Raw genomic sequence first — 17249 nt, forward strand, 5'->3', positions numbered from 1 at the left:
TCTTGGAGTTTTTTGGTTCTTCCTCAGCTTTTGCACAATACCTTTTTTGTTAATTGCTCACCACTGTTTGGAAGAGCACACAGGCACAACTGCTCTTGACCTGTTCTGTTGCTCCCATGCTCTAAGCATCCCTGTGTAAGCTAGTTTTGTTCATACATAGGTTTTTATGTACTAAAAAATACATATCTTTGTTTAAACTTCAGCCTTTAGGCAACTACATAAAATCTGTAGAAGTCAGTATCTCTTGCCAACAAGATTTTTGTTTAGTATGTGTGTTCGGAGGTGTTTTCCAAATGCTGATGATGGCTTAAATAGTGCTACACAAAATGTCAACCAAAATGTCAAACCATCTACCAAGGGCAACAGAAATTGCTGGTCCACCTCTGGCATTAGGGTTGGTTTTGTTTTTACCCTTCTATGATCATAAGTATTGTGTCTACTGTACTTTGCACAAATCATTTGCCTAATGAAGTCTTGCCTTTGAGCTGTTGAATTTCTTTTCAGTAGGTCATCGTCCCCTCACTACCTAACTTCAGTCCTTCAGCAGAATCATGGCCGATCACTCAAAGGTAAACATTTCATTTTCCTTCACTCTGCTCCCCTGGTTTTAGTCACAAGCATGTACTGCAGCCCAGCTGATGTTGTCTGCTTTGAAGGGTGTGTTAGATGATAAAAACCTCAGATGTAATACAATGTGTGTGTATTATATTAGCCGTTTATGTGTTAATTATTAATCCCTAAGGTGAATTTCAAGGTGTAATTGGGGCCATCTTGTTCTGACAGCAAACTATTTAGCACACATATCACTCCCAAATATGACCTACTTAATGAATAGTTCAGTAGAAAACAAATCTGAATGCTACACTTCTCTGTACTAGTTTTATTGGAGGCCAAGAACTGACAACCAAAGGCAGCAAATTTTAATGTATAAAAGTTCTCAGATGTAGCCACAAAAGTTGAACATAACAGAAAGTGAGCATGTGTTGTAGAGGAGTGTTCCTAAAGGTCTTCCAAAAGGACAATGAAAGGCCACTGACCAAGTGGGTCCCGAGCAGCACAGCAGATACACAGCTCCCTAGTTTTGATACTGCTGTGGGCTTAGAGTGGAGAAGATTGCCTTTAGTTCTGGCCACAAACCAGCAGCTTTAGTTAGGCAGCAAATGCAAGGCTTTTTAGAGACCAAGCAGGTGCCTGGCCCACAGATAAGCACCAGGCACCCAGGTGGAGGTTTTATGGTTGTTACATAAGTGGCGAGGAAGCATCCTTGGCTGGCTGGCTGCTGCAGGGCCGATAGATCTGGAATTCTTAGGGCTCGCCTCAGAATATAAGAAACCCCTCTCCTCTTAATGATTTTGCTGGTGTGTCCTGTGACAGGTATGGAGATTTCCAGTCTGATGCTAACTGTTCCAATTACCCACACCAGAGGTGTCGAAATAATGATGTGTATCTGTTTTCATTTAATTTCTGCATCTCAGGGATCCTGCTCAGCACATCTCTGGCATTAGAGGGAAGCCATTAATGTTCCTGGGGTTGCATGGGACAGCTCTTGTGCAGATGAAAGAATCCCTTATAATAAGGTTCTTCCTCAGCCATTCTACTGGGGAAGCATAGATTTGGGAAATACTGCTCTGTTGAGGAGACCAGTCACAAATGAAGCCAAGGCACCTTAACAGTGACACAGACTACTGCTAAGAAGTCAGTGCAGAAGTGTCTCTCTTTCTTTAGGAGTATTAAGGTGCAGAAATACTCTTTGCAGGTAATAATCCCGTGTTGCATTAATGCCTCCAATTATTTGCCTTTTTAACAAGGTGATGCTTATATGCCAACATTGGGAATGGGAGTATTTCGCTTTCTGATTACACTAGTGGAACAAAGTAACTCTCCATGGATAGTCAGTTGTCAATTGGATACATGTGACCTATAAATGCAGGGGCTCTATTTCTGCCAAAGAAATTAAAAAAAATAATCTCATGAGTACAATGGGATAGACCTTAAAGTATGGTGGGTTTAAAATGAAAGACATTGGAAACAAGGCGGGAATGTATATGTTTTATAGCCTGTGTTGGAAACAGCAGGTCAGTCCCCTTCCCATGTTGATACAATATTTCCAAGGTGTCATGTTTTTCAAATTTGTTCTTGACCAGGAGTGAAGGTAGAGACAGTTGTCAAGATAAGGAAGCCACACTGGCAACTCTGCAGTCCCTCTCCCAGTACTAATGCTCCCTTCAAATTCAGTAATATAGTTAATGCCTGTAATGTAGGGGAGAAAACAGATGCCATCAAAAATTAGGTTGCTGATGTTTCACTTCAACAGTTCCCACCCCAATTCCAGTTCAGCAGAACTGAGAGCTGGTTCTCCTTGCTGCTGGTCCCTTCCAGCACATTGTCTTCCAGCCTCTCTTTTCCACTCACTGCTCATACATATGTACAAATCTCAGATGTGATCTTTCATTCTCAGACACCAAGGTTCCTGTGAGAGATCTGCTTTTCTTTTGCCTGATTAGTCCACTATATGTATTTCTGTCCTGTATAAGGAGTATTTATTTTCCATTGCTGAAGTGAGCCAATGAAGACCTTGGATTTCCTCTCCTTTAAAGTGCATGAGCATATCCTGAAGTGAATGGGAAAAGCATGCTTGTTTCTTTTCCTTTTCACCTGATTCTGGTTAGAAATGTCATTCTTTGCCCTAATATCCTCAAGGTGCTTTTCAGAGATGCAAGCAATCCACTTTGGGCAGCAAAGGATGGCACTTTGCAGCAGCACTTGTCACCCCATGTGACAGTGCTGCAGTTCACCTAAGCCTTTTTTTACATGCCTATTTATTATTTAGATCTCTGTGCTTTCTAGATCAAGCAGTTCAGTGCCCTTTCCCCATCTCCTATTCTCAATTTCTTCCATTTGACTTATTAGTGTGAAAAATACTGCTGGGGGAGGGAGGTGTGCTGAATTAGTGCTGCATTAACAGGCACAGTTGTTCTCAGCCTTGCACATTCATATAACCAGGGTATGAAGTTGCTGAGATGCCTTGCTGTGCCATGTGTCTAATCTTTCTCTCTCAACTGGTACAAAAAAAAGGCACTTGTTAAGTATAGCAACAGCATTGTCACATGAATGTCTAATTATGTCACTGATTCTTGGCTTCAGTAAGTGCAACATGAGAATTCATCTTTTGAATATCCTAGTTAAGGTATGACACTGATGTGTAACAGTGTTATGATGTACAAGTCATGCTTGGTCTGAGTTTGTATATTCCACCAGCCTCCACTTTTTATTGTAGGCCAGTGTAGGCAGATATATATGTTCTTGGTATGTTTTAGGGGCCTCATCTTGTCAGGCTTACCTGAGATCTAATGTTTTGCTGCTTCTGCTTCACAGAATCTGATATTGATGCTGCTACTGCAATGATGCTGTTAAATACTTCCATTCAGCAAGGGATGTTGGACTGTAAGCATAAGCCATTTTACTCTGTTTTCCTTCTCTGCTCAGTAGCTAAAGGCTTTCTCTATAAAATTTCAGGAAACAAGTACGGTCTAGTTTCTGAATAGTAAGAGCAGTCAAGAAGTAATTCTGGTTTGATTGTTCTTTCAGCTAGCATTGCAACACTTTTATTAGAACCACCTTCTTTTTCTTTTCCCAGTTAATTCTGGGGTTTTTTTCTGCAAAGTTTTTCCCCTGCCCTCTCTGTACTAAATGGTAAGAAGAGTTTCTTGGCTACTTCTCTGTTTCTGTAGCTCTTAGTTGCAATTAGCTGAGGACTGTTGTTCTCTGTGGGTGACAGTAAATGTGCATGAAATACTGTGACTCTTAACTGCTGACGTTCAGCTCACCTTGCTCATTGTGCAGGTGATCTCATTGGAGTATTTGCTTACTGACACATCTTGTTTTTAATAGGTGAGAAACCTCAGCCTCTGAAGACCCCCAAGAAGAGGAGTTATGGCAGTGCTTTCAATCCTCCTACTTCCTTAAATTTGCAGGAAAATGATTCTGCGGCCACCAATATTGATCCGAATGAGGATCACAACTACAGTGCCAGCAGCATGGGTTCCCAGCGCTGTGCATCCAGGTCCAGCGTGTCTTCCTTGTCCTCCCTTGACGAGGTGTATGAATTTATTTCCAAGACCAGCCATGACGGAAGCGATGGCAGTGAAGGATTTCACAGCGAAGTGGATACAGACGTTGACTATGAAGATGATCCTCTTGGAGACAGTGGCTATGCATCACAACCTTGTGTAGATATCTCTAAGGAAAGTGAGTCTAGCAAGAAAGCACTGGAGGAATTATGTCAAGAAATTGATGAGGAATTGAAAGAAGCAGCAGGGTCTCTGCTCCACCTTGCTGGCATCCAGACGTGCTTGAGTTCCTTAATAAGTACTGCAAAGACCCACTGTCACAAGCAAAGGAAAAAGTAATATGTTTGTCAATGTTGAATATATACATATATTTTTTTTAATTGTGGCAATACTCTTCTACTTTTACCCTTCACAAGGGAGATCAAAGCCATAAGAGGACTCACTGCTTTTTTTATTTTTGGCGCAAACTATAATTTAGCTTTTAATTTTTAAATCACCACCTAAAAAATAGAATATTTAATCTTCTCAAATTAGAGATGCATGACTTAAGAAAACCTGAAAGCATACTTCTTAATGATCACGTTTATTTTTTTCTTTTTAAGAGCTGACTTTATTTTTTTCAGAAATATATTTGTTCAGATGCACACTGTGGATCATATTTACATCTCTGCTGGGCCCATCTGCAGAGGTGAATTTTGTTCTGTCTAAGGGCTATGACTTCCGTGTAAAGGATTAAAAAAGAGGAGAAAAAGAAAGAGGGAAAGAAAAGGTCCTGACCTTGGTTGCCTCCTCCTATCCATCTTCTCCTCATTTTTTAGACAGGTCCTAGTGGAAACACAGGTAAAGCAACTCTGAGTCGCTGCATTTTTGGCCTATCTGACACAGTGGCTGAAAACCTGTAGCACCACAGGAGCTGCTTTCAGCAAGATACTAAATACCCCTGGAGGAGTGGGATAAGGGGTAGCTGAGGTGGGTACCACCCACAGTTTTCTTTTTTTCCCCTCCTTCCCCCAGATCTGCTGTGTGCGGCTCAGATTCCTGAAGGAACCTGGTTGGTTGTTTTGTCCTAAGACATTGTGGGCTTTTTTGGGGTGGGGAGTTGTCCTTTTCATGCAGATACACGCATGCTTACACATGCCTTGAATGTGGCCAACAGTGACAACTGCTGCTTCCCAAATCACATGTTGTCTTCATGTTACCACCACTGTTGATTATGTAGTACTACATGGTCCTGCTCCATCTACCCTTCTGCTTCCTTATACCCATTTGGGAGAGGAAAAAAGAGGCCAGCAGTTGATGGTGGTGGCAGTGCAGATGAGGTGGAGGGTTTAGTTGGCAAACAGCTGCTATAAAGGGAACATCTTGCCACCTTAATCTGAGACAGAATAGAATTGCTTCATTTTGGATCTCTGAACCCTGAATTAATAGAATCATAGAATATGCTGAGTAAGAAGGGACTCATTGGGATCACCGAGTCCAACTCCTGGCCCTGTGCAGGACCCCTAGGTCCTTTTCCACAGCGCTGCTCTCCAGCCTGTCGTTCCTCAGTCCATAGACACACCCAGGGTTGCCTGTTCCAGGTGCAGAAGCCAACACTTGCCCCTTGTTAAAATTTATGCAGTTGGTGATTGCTAATTTTTCTGATTTGTCAAGGTCTCTCTACAAGGCCTCTCTGCCCTCAAGGGAGTTGACAGCTCCTCCCAATTTAGTCTTGTTGAGGGGTTTTTGCCCCTTCCCCCAGTGTTTGCTGTTCTTGTCACGTGGACTGTCCATCCATACCTTTTGTTTCCCATATCACTGTGCCTTGTGCTGTGAACCCCATCAGCCTCCTGCTGCATATGGGGCATCTAACAGGCAAGGCTTTTGCCTTTGGATGTGCATTGAGGCTTAGGAGGACCTCTGTTTTAGGAATAAATTCCTTCACAATTTATTTTGCAATAAGAGAATCTCTTTATAGTTCTAGACGTCCTTCAGCCAAAAATATTTTGTGGTATGTTGAACTGTATCCCTACTTCTTTTTTTTCTTTTAAAGTCAGTAGTGATTTCTTATGTCTTCCTGTAGATAATGGCCTTTTTTTAAAAAAAATTCTGTTTAAAAATGGGTGGGCAGTTCTTTTACAGTGGGTTTTAATGGTACTGTACATACAAGGATGCCTTAAGTATGTTGCAGAATTGTATACAGCTATCTGAGGTCATCTTTCCTGTTGCTGAAAGGTAGCATGATGTGCCATAAAGGTTCTCACCAATGTGAAGCTATTGCTTCCAGCAGGTGTTGGGCAAGCTGTTAAAAATTAGGAGCAGAGCCACCTGGGAAACCAATGTCCACTGTTAAGAACAGTGCTGGATTCAGCCAAAAGTTAACTTTTCCCTTAGGGGGTATTTTCCTGGCTATTTGGATGCCTTTCTTAGACTAGTGTGAGGTTTTTTGCCCTTTTTTCTTTTTTTTTTCATATTTGTCAGTCTCTTCATGAATACTGTCATAAACTGTCTACTTTAAATACAAACACAGCCATGCTGCTGAAGGTCTGTTGCTCTGAGGGCCCATGCCAGTGCCTCTTGAAGACAACGGTGGTGCTCCTGCTGACTCAATGGCTGTTGGATCAAACCTGAAATATTTGAGGTTCTTTGTGTGGAATTTAAAGCACAAACACTAGGAGAAAAAGGTGTTTTGGTTTTTTTTTTGTTTTTTTCCAGTTACTTAAGTTTTAAGAATTATTTGTTTTATTTCTTGAAAGGAAAGGAAAATACTCTGCTTTATTCATGCTTTGTGTGAACACCTGTTAGCCTATGCCTATAACAGGGCAACAGGTGCAGACGTGTATGTCTTCTGGCTGTCACAAGTGCTGCATTAGCCAATTAGATCTGATTTTGGATGTGTTACTGATGGATGGTAGGGGTAAAACTTGCTATTTAAAGGAAATTTAAGTACCAATAGTGGTTCTTAGGATTTCAGGATGTGAAGATGTGAATCTTGGTGGAACTGCTTTTTGCTCATCAGTTGTTTTTGAACTTTGATGGAAAACTGCAAAGGGCAGAGTTTGTGTCAATGTGAAAACAAGGATTCAGATTCACCTAAATACTGTTAGCAGCCTGGGATTTTTGCTCAGTGCCATGATTTCAGTTTCACTGTTGAAGAGAGGGTGCTGCCTTGCTCCTGCTGAAGGTGGTTGCAGCTTTTCTGTAGCTTCCAGTGAAAGCTGGATCAAAGTCCAAGTATTCTGTAAATTTGGTGGTCACAGTTGACTCCACACTTTGATTTGGTTCTGAATTACTTCATGCCTCAAATAGAAGTGGAGAAGGTTAATACTTACTTGGAGTGTGGCTGTGCTGCTCTTAACCCTGAAAGCTGGTGGTAATGACTTCAGCATATCTGAAGCAATGTGGTTGGGATGGTAACAGTGCAGTTAATTACCATATGCAATGACCAGTAAAAACCAATTACTAATCAAAAGTTAGCAGCAAAAGGTGCATCCATCCTTACAGTTTTCAGCCTGGGAGAACTGGAATTGTGAAAGTGGGGAAGCAATTGCAGCATTTCCCTGGGACTCATAGCAAAGCTTTTCCTGCTTTGCTGTTTTTTCTCTCCCCTTCTGAAGGAGAAGGCAGACGATCTGTGTCCCTGACCTGTTCCACAGTTTTGTCCCAAATCTCTGCTGGCACATTCGACAGGTAAAGGCCGACAGCTCGGATGTGGAGCCACCCCGCTGGGAGTGGGAGAAAAACTGCCCTTCCTTTCTTTGACATATCTATTGGGTTTGGGTTTGTTTGCCACCTCAGTTAGAGACCCTGGTGTATATAGTATAAATGGAGTATAATTGAAAGTTATTTTGATTGTTGGGCTTTGGGTTCTTTTAGTGACATATGTAAAATGTTGATGCCAATGGTTGACTTGGACACATTTTGGGAAGAAAAGTATTAATGAACCACATTCAATTCTTTAAATGCAGTGAAGAAGTGTATGAGACTTTTGTCCATGGGAGATTGCTCTGTTCAGGGTAAATCTGATGTGAATACTGTACAAACCTATATTGGCCTTTCAGATTCAAGTCCTAAATTACTGATCTGCAGAAGTCACATCAAGTGTTTTAAAATCCAACTGTGAAATGGAAGTTGTGTGATTTGCAGCTTTTCGTCAATCTGAGAAGTTCAAGCTTTAATTAAAGCAAAGTATATTCATACACATTAATAATGATGTGGTCAGAATATTTATTGGAAAAAAAAGAGTATTTTAAATGTTGCACCTGTTATTTTATCGTAAAGCACATTCTTCACACCTAACTGCCAGTGCCATTATCAAGTCTGTTTTATAAGTGTACATTTCTTCAAACTAAAAGTGCATAATTACAAAGTATTATGTTACTGCCATATAGTGATATAAAACATTTTATAATTGCCAATTCATTGTAACTATTATTTATTTAAAAGTGAATTGTAAGAATGCTTTCTGATCAAATGAACCAGAGTTGGTTTGAAACCATTCCCGTTAGATTGTTTCCAATGTAGCATAAGCAATGTCCTTGGGTTTGTTTAGAATAATTTTGCCAGTAGGTGACCAATTCTAACCCTTTTTCCTCTGGTTTAGTCCTTTACCTGTTTTAAAGACAATTTACAGAAGTTTAGTTTTTTGTATACTAATCTCTGTTAATTAAAATGTTTATAAATTTTATTTTTACCAAAGAGATGCAATTCATTATGACAAAATATTGCAGAATAAAGTTTGTTTTATAACATTTGTGACTTTTCTGACCACATTTTTCATTCAGATGATCAAAGGGTCTTTTCTAAAATAAACAGCATTGCAAACAGAAAGTGCTGTGTTCTCTCTTTATCTACAGACCCTGGTTCTGGTCTCAGATGGTGCTGAGTATTCCACCTTCCCATTTAATCTTCTTCCATGAGACTGGACCAGTGTGAAAAGCCAAATGTGTGATGCATTGTAGGCTGGTTAAGATGGTTGCATGCGTATGGAAGTCATCTGTAAAATACCTGCCATTCCTTAGCAGGATTTGCTTACAGTCAGCTTCATCCCTAGCTGGCCCATAATATTTGAAGAGCATCTTACTAAGGCAAAGATTTCGCCCTTTAACCTGGAACTTAAGGAATGTTTTGACATCTTGGAAATTGCTGAAATACTACTGTGTAATATTTGCCCTGCTGTGCAATTCATTTGTTTAAATAGAAATAACTTGTGTCTTTTGCTGATGAAACAGCTGTGATTATTTACTCTTCTGTGTCTGTTGCTGTGGCCAGGTTGCTTGGATGATACTCAAAAGATCAACAGCCTAATACAGGAGAGGTAATTTAAAAAATGTGTCCCTGGATAAAGCTACATAGGTCTTGTTTGGTTTTTTCAGTGTTTACTTTTTCTAGATAGGATTTTTGATGTCTGTTGGTTCTCTATACAGAGAATTGTGGAATGCACACAAGTGGGAATGCCCCCTCTTCACTAGCCAGAATGAAACACTCCCCATCCCACTTCATACATGCCTCAGCTTGCTGCTCCTGAGCCAGATTTCCCCTCAAATGTACACATGTGGCATGTGCCCTTCCCGTGCCTGACAGGCAGAAGGACTAGAGAAGGGAAACAAGATGTGACATGATGCTTATCTCTGTTGAAAGCAGACATGGTCCATCTCTTCTATTTTTATTTGTTTAACCTACTTGTATCCTAGAGTTAAGCTTGCTCTGTAGGATCTGATGACAATGCAACTTTCTCTATATTTGAATTGATAGAGAAGAAGTTAACAAAGACTTGCTTTCATTGCTGTATCAAATAAAATTAAATCACACATTACACATTGGTTTAGTGTTCATCTTAATATAAGAAAATGACTGCTCTAATTAGTTTGGACAAAATCACAGCTATGTATGTTAATGATATGTTTCTATTTGGTATTCACTATATTATGCTGAAAACCTCTAGCTCGTTGTTAAATTTCCCAAGACTTTTCCTCTGTATGACTTTGCTGGAAATTACCCTCTGTCTGAAGCCATAACTCTCAAAGCATTAACTGAAGAAATTAGGCACTTACATCAGCTGCATTTTAGGGACAGTTGTTGAGGAAATACTTCATGGATTAGATTTAAATGGCTGTCTAAATTTGACACAGAATATGATTACTTTTTCACAGATTTTAAGCTTACAGTTACCTGTAAGTGTTCTGAGTTTGAGCAGTCTGAGTAAATACATGTAGCTGTGAACATCTGGTGTGCTTAAAAGTAATCACACAGTAGTCCAGCATTGTTGGTACTGTGAACTTTCCCAGCATATTTAGACATAAAAACTCTTCCCTGTTTTTACCCATGAGAGTCATTCTTGCATCTGAGATGGCAGAGCAATATCACCTCTGCTTAGATTTTCAGTCTTCAGATCAGCTGGGTTTCTTTTCCTCTCTTTTCCTCAGGAAAGCTGCCTACTCTTACCATTATAAACTACTTAGCACTAACATAAAATTATTAACTGCCCTCTGCCAGTATTAGTTTAAACAGCTCTTCGTTAAACGTTGGCATGTTTGTTTTTCTATTGCATCAGTACAAAAGCAATCAATTCCCTCCTTAGACTCTTGACTTATTGAACAAACCAAGATTATTTGTTTTCCGTTCGGAAGACATGATGTTCATTCCTCTTAACCACTTTTCTGTACATCAATTTCAGTTTGAATTCAGTCTGCTGGCACATACACAAGACGAGTGAAAACTGCTCTTCTGGATTGCTTTCCTTTGAACCTGGCCTTAATAATTCTCTGCTGTTGCAGCACTTGTGCCTGTATGTCCTAGGCCTGGCATGGCCTTTACCCTGTCACATGCAGTTGACTAATCTTATTATCAACTAATACGTCCCTATCTTTGTTCTCCTCCATCACTGCCAAATGATGAGGCCGCAATCAGCAGAAAAAGTTGGTAGTTCATGAACTGGATATTGATTTAATGAGGTCTGCATGATCCTGACTCTTTGTGATCCCTTCTGGTTACCTTCCTGCTCACCAGAAGCTCATTTTTGATGAAGCCTGTCCAAATAAGAGAAGAAGGACCTGTCTGTGCTCTTTCAACAATCAGAGAAGCACATCCAGCTTCTTAAAACTAGGTATGTCTACCTAGTGTTGCTTTTATGCTGGTTGCCATAATGTCCATTTCCATGGTATCTTGACTTTTCAAGCCCTAATGGGCAGCATTGGACTGAAGACCGAATTTCTGTATCCAGCCTTGAAATGCAGGTGGGTTCCTATCAGACCAACCTCAGAAGCACTAATGTGCTTATGTGCTTTGCAGCTGGCAGGCAGGCATTCAGAATAATCTCTGTAGGAGTCTGTACCAACTTTAACAGAGGATCACTTTGAAAAACAGATTTTTTGCCTCAAAGGCTTTTTTTAAAATTTAATTAAACTTCATATCTTGGTTTCTTACTAAGATCCAGTAGGTTCCTGGTTGTTTTAAATGCTAAAATTACCTCAGCAAACTAAATTTTCAGTTAAGGGTACATTTTATTCTCTCTCATAAGCTAAGCTTCATGAGTGTTTTCCAAACAGCTGGTGGAGGTTTCCATGCTCTGAATACAGTCAGACCTCCCCAAAGAGCAGGCATTTTGCTTTTCTTTTGGCACTGAGTAACTTGAAAAGATTAAAAATCCACCTGTTGGATTTGGCTATGTTGTGCTGGCTGACAGGACCTGCCCTTTGGTGCAGACTCTGTGAGCCCTTCTCTGGGCCAGGTAAGGTGTAGGCAGAGCTGAGCACTTCCAAGAGAAGAGATGTTTCCTTAAATCTCTTGAGTGGCTACAGAAATCTGGGTGTTAGATTGAGTGTGATTGTGTTGGATGCTACCTTAAAAAAATGACGCCATGCTGCATGATGTCACCTTGACCCAATCATAACCCAGTTTCTGTGAGCATAATGTTAACTCCCCAGAGAAGCATTCGCTGAGTGACAGCAGCATCCTATGCAGCCGTTGCTAAGCGACAAGATTCGGCTTTCAGCAGGATCTAATTTTAAAGTATTTAACCCTAGATCTGTCAAGGTTCATTATTTCCGATATGGTTGTTAATCCCTACTTGTTGGTGTCCAACTTCACAAATACTCATGTTCTCACAGTGTTGGTGTTTTATTTATCATACATAATGTCTCATAAAGAGGAGAAGCCCAAGTGCCCCAGACAGAGCTTGATACCAAATTTCATTTTAGCGCTGATCCGTACACAGAAATAAAGGGTGCAATTAGAGATGAAAATCATGCATTGTTCTGTGAGTCTTCCTTTCTTTGCTGGCTTGTGCAAGTGGCTCACTCCTGCTTCTAAGTCACTCTGGATTTCAAATGAATGAATGCTTGTGCATGGGAAGCAGGCAATAAGCTTCAATTTTTAGTAATACTATGTGTCCTTTTGTTTAGTGCTGAATTTCTTCTGTCAGGAAGCTTACCATCTTATCTATGGCCATTCCAAAAAAAAAAACCTGATGTAATTTTGAAATGTAAGAGGTTTTTAATAGAAAACGTTTAAATTATTGCACAGAATATTTACAGATAATGAAGACCTATAGAGGGTTTTTTGTTGGTCTGGGTTTTTTTTTGGAGGGAGGAGGTTCTTTGGTGTTTGGTTTGTGAGTTTTTTGCTTGTTTGTTGTTTTGTTTGGTGGTGATGGTTTTTTAATAGTTATCTGCAATTCTAAAAAGTTTTATATTTTATAGTAAATTATATTTATTCATATAATATATTTAATCTTTATTTATTCATATTTACATTTTTAATAGTTATGCTATTTTATTTCTTTCTAAAATGTAGAGGCCTGCATTTTACAAACAATCATAAAAAATATTTCTGACCAACTCTGTCACTTTGTGATTAATTACTACACACACCCCTGTAAGTGTATTCAAGTTATGTGATATCCCACTCAGCTGAAGTAACTCTGCTTTTACTGGTCAGGATCGTAACCACAAAAAAGAAAAAACGCTGAGGACTACATGTCACCCCTCCAAATACAATAAGAAAAAAAAAACAATACAAAAAATCCAAACCCAAATTAGATTATTTGTAATTTAAAAAAATATTAATATAGGTCATCTGAGCCTCATAATCCCCTCTAAGATTCTTCCTCCTCCCATTGTTAGGATTCAAAACCAACACTGTGTTGGTCCTCATGCTATTTCTCCTTCCCAGTTCCTACTAATCCACAAAGACAAACCTGTCCCCAACAAGGCACTATTTCAGCAGTCGATTTGATAGGAATACTCCCCTGCTGCCTCTCATTCCTTCTGAGGTATGCCCCTTTCCACTGCTTCAAGCTCCCTTTCCCATTGCTGGGCTTGTTTGTACAAATAACTATTTCTTGCTTTCTCCTTCTGTGTGATGTTGTGCCTTCCCCTTGTGCTTTCTCAGTGAGGAACCCTGCCCATGTCTCCTCCATCCCTCTTCTTTTTCCATGACAGTCTTTACACATCAAAGACCTGGCTTGAGCTCTTTCTGAAAGTCAGGAAAATCATAAGTGGGAATAGTTCTGATAAAAATGTTTCCTAAACTACTGGTAAATCTTTCAGATCTCTCTCCTGTCTCTTCTCACATGTCTGTCTCTGGAGATGAGGGAATCAAGACAAACCCTCGCCATCTTTGCTGCAGGAAACAGCTCCTGGGTTTTGTGGTGTTACACACATGGGTGAGTTGGGACTTCTGTCCAAGACCTGCAGGTCTGTGTCTGGAAGGGTGTTCAGTGAAAGTGTCACTGTACAATCTTCACAATGCTCCTCAGTTCAGTCTTTTATCTTTCTCTATGGATTCAGGCAATCTCTCTCTCTCAGGATTTCATGTACATGGCTTTTATTTTTCTTTCTCCAGCAAATGTCCAAGACTGTGGAAACTGAGTGCAGGCAGTTTGAGCTGGGCCAAAGCTTCTCAGCTATGGCTCCTGAAAGTGTAAAGAAAATCAAGGAACAAGACTGTGGAACATGTGTGGACCTTCAATAAAAGATGGTGGAGCTAGGGAAGAGGTTTCATTTCCCTGGAAGAGGGGGAATTCCACATTTAAAAAAAAAGTAAGAAACAAACTTCTTCAGCTGATACTAAGTTCTGCTGTTTTATGAAGTATCAGTAAGGATTTGCTGGGGAGGTATAGCTCTTGCTGTTGCACCCAGGACTGGTATTTGTTGTACCCAAGAGGAACGTGAGCTGCAAAGCTGAACTCTGACTTATCACAGGCAGCTGCCTGCTCTGTTTTTCCATCTTCTTGTTCTCAGCAATTTCTTTTTGTACAAAGGCACCGCTACCCCGCCCATGCACACACCCTATAGATGACTCAACCTATTTATCCTATGGGCTGGGAAGGTACGTGAGAGAGAGAGAGAGACTTGTTCTCATTTGTATTTTTAAATGCTATGGAAACACTGAAATTATGATAATGAATATAATAATTAAAGTCATGTGGAGTGCATATCTGTACATGCGTTTCTTTTTTTTTTTTTACTAGGTGCTTTTTTAAAATTTTATCAGCACCATCAGGTTTTGAAGAGGTGAAAGGTTATATGTAACAAGCAGATTGTTACAGAGTCACCACGAGAAATAACGAGCGTATTGTGAGCACATACCCTGCTGTTCTGACTTGCCGTTGCTACGATAACAGAAACAAAACACCAGTTTAGGGTGTTTGCAGCTTCCGAGGATGTGGTTTATGTACTGCCTATGATAGTTTGATGACTGAAGATGGCTCCCTTCCAATATTTTTGAATTTTTTTCTGTATCTTAGAAACCCTTTTGTGGTGAATAGTTGTAAGTATGTAAGTGATGACAATGGAGTGTATTTTCCCAAAGGAAAACATTCTGGATAATTTGAAATATATTCTTTGTTTGTTTCTTTACCTGCACCTGTTCACAGGGTCTGTGAGTACAAGTTTGGATTAATCAGACAGAGGGGAAGGCACTGTTTGAGCAGGGAAGGGAGGACAAACGAGCTTGAAAATAGGACATTTTTAAACAATCACTGTAATTCTTCAATAAACTAGTTGTCTTGAGACAGCATCTAAAATTCAGCACCCATTGTATTAGCTGCTGAGCACAGACAGAAGGACAGCCTCTGTTACACTGCCTATCCTTTGCTCTCTGTTCTCCCCCATGAAAACTAACAAGACAAACAAAAATGCCACAACCCTTTTCTTCGCTCGACATGTCATGTTTTAGCTTGCATTAAGTTCTGCTGCCATAACCTGCACTTATATTCATGTGGGTGGATTTGCAGAAGGCAGTGGTTTGGGGGTCCTGTGGCCACCACCACCCAACACTGCCTGGCGTTCCACTCCCATGACCTCTCTCCCTCCAAACTTCTGTCAACAGAATCAATCCTTGGCAATTCGTGAGTCACTGCCGTGGAAGCCACACAGCTCCAGCTGCTGCAAAACACACCGTGCGGCTCTGGGGGGCAGTGGCTGGGCAACCTTGATCTCCTGGGAGAGAGGAGAATTAAGAACATGCTTGAGAGGAAACGGAACAGCAAAGACAATTTTTTACAGCTGAAGTTTGGGGAAGCAGCACTGCAGCTGCATTGGAAAATCAAAAGGATAAATCTGAGAATTGCCTGCGAGAAAGTAAAAAAAAAAACAACAACAAAACAACCCACCAACAAACAAGCCACATAATGTCCGTCTCCTGAATGCTTGGGGAACTTTGAATCTGTTCACCAAACACCACCATGGAACAGTGGTAACTTACAGCACTGCATGTTCCTAGCATTATATGGGAACTCTGGGATCCACCTTGAGTACTGTGTTCAGTTCTGGGCCCCGCAGTTCAGAAAGGATATTGAGGTGCTGGAGTGAGTCCAGAGAAGAGCAACAAGGCTGGTGAAGGGACTGGAGCACAAGCCCTATGGGGAGAGGCTGAGGGAGCTGGGGTGTTTAGCCTGGAGAAGAGGAGGCTCAGAGGTGACATCAGCACTGTCTAGAACTACCTGAAGGGAAGTTATAGCCAGGTGGGGGTTGGTCTCTCCTCCCAGGCACTCAGCAATAGGACAAGGGGGCACGGGCTCAAGCTCTGCCAGGGGAAATTTAAGTTGGATATCAGAAAAAAATTCTTTCCAGAGAGAGTAATCAGGCATTGGAATGGACTGCCCAGAGAGGTGGTGGATTCACCAACCCTGGAGATTTTTAAACGCAGATTGGATGTGGCACTGAGTGCCATGATCTAGTAAATGGACTAGAGTTGGACCAAGGGTTGGACTTGATGATCTCGGAGGTCTTTTCCAACCCAATCGATTCTATGATTCTATAAGAAGCTGGGTAAGAGGCAGTACCACTTTAAAATACAGGAGGCTGGCCTGATGCTTAAATACCCTGAAGTAGAGCTGTTCTGGTGAGCTTAAAAATCCCACAGTCAGCTCTCAGCCTTAAAGCAGTAGAAACACCCAGCTTTTGATTCACTTCATTCACTTGTGTTTTAAGAAACTGGCACTACTTCCTAAGATAAATGGCTTATATAATGTACACTTGGATCTTGCTACTCTGGATGGATGCAGGCAAATAAATTCTCTGCTCCTCCACTCTGCTTGCTGCCCAGTCAGAAACACTGACAGAAACAGTTCCAGTTGTCAGTGGGAAAGCAATTCATTCCCCTACAATGAGGCACTGTAATTCTCTGAGCTCCCTTTCCCAGCTTTCAGCTGTGAAACCTCCCTGCCAGCATTCACTGCACCAGATAGAAAGATAAAATTGTATCACAAAAGCATCTCTGAATGCAGCACAACCAGGATTACAGTATCTAGCAAAGTGTGTTCAAAGTATTTCAATGGAACATTTCATGACACACCCTAGAAAATACAAACCCAAAACTACAGGTTGGAATCAATTGTAAAGGCTTTTAATAATTTTCCAGTATATATTTTACTGCACTGGCATGTAAGGACATACCATACAAGGCATGCTGCTTTTAATCCTCATGTGCTGAACAACAATGGCAAACTCCATTTACTTTGCTAAGAACTTCTGTAGGGAATGCAAAATGGAAGTAGTAGTATATAATGACTCTAATTGTTAAAAACTAGAACTTCTTTATTTCTTATTCCAGTTTTGCTATTTACAGTCTTTGGGTCAATCAGAGGAATAATGACAATATGTGTTTTGCTTATTCCCCCTTTTAGACTTCCTAAAAATGTGCAGTGCTGTTGTTGACAATATGGATCAGTGACATGTCCTCCAACAGTGAAACTTC

At 40.6% G+C, this 17249-nt stretch overlaps 1 protein-coding gene across 3 annotated transcripts in view; it reads left to right on the forward strand.

Moving 5' to 3' along the window:
- Positions 1-8800, forward strand: part of FOXN2 (forkhead box N2) — a 33198-nt gene extending 24398 nt beyond the window's left edge. For 2 of the 3 annotated variants that reach the window (XM_071580293.1, XM_071580283.1), the window contains exons 4-6: positions 505-569; positions 3376-3444; positions 3892-8800. In XM_071580293.1, coding sequence (XP_071436394.1) covers positions 505-569; positions 3376-3444; positions 3892-4409 — 652 coding nt within the window. In that variant the 3' untranslated portion in view covers positions 4410-8800. The remainder of the gene's footprint in view (positions 1-504; positions 570-3375; positions 3445-3891) is intronic. The other variant, XM_071580302.1, reaches the window with a different exon arrangement.
- Positions 8801-17249: the final 8449 nt, after the last annotated feature.

The sequence above is a fragment of the Pithys albifrons genome, chromosome 2, assembly GCF_047495875.1.
Source record: "Pithys albifrons albifrons isolate INPA30051 chromosome 2, PitAlb_v1, whole genome shotgun sequence".
Taxonomy (NCBI): domain Eukaryota; kingdom Metazoa; phylum Chordata; class Aves; order Passeriformes; family Thamnophilidae; genus Pithys; species Pithys albifrons.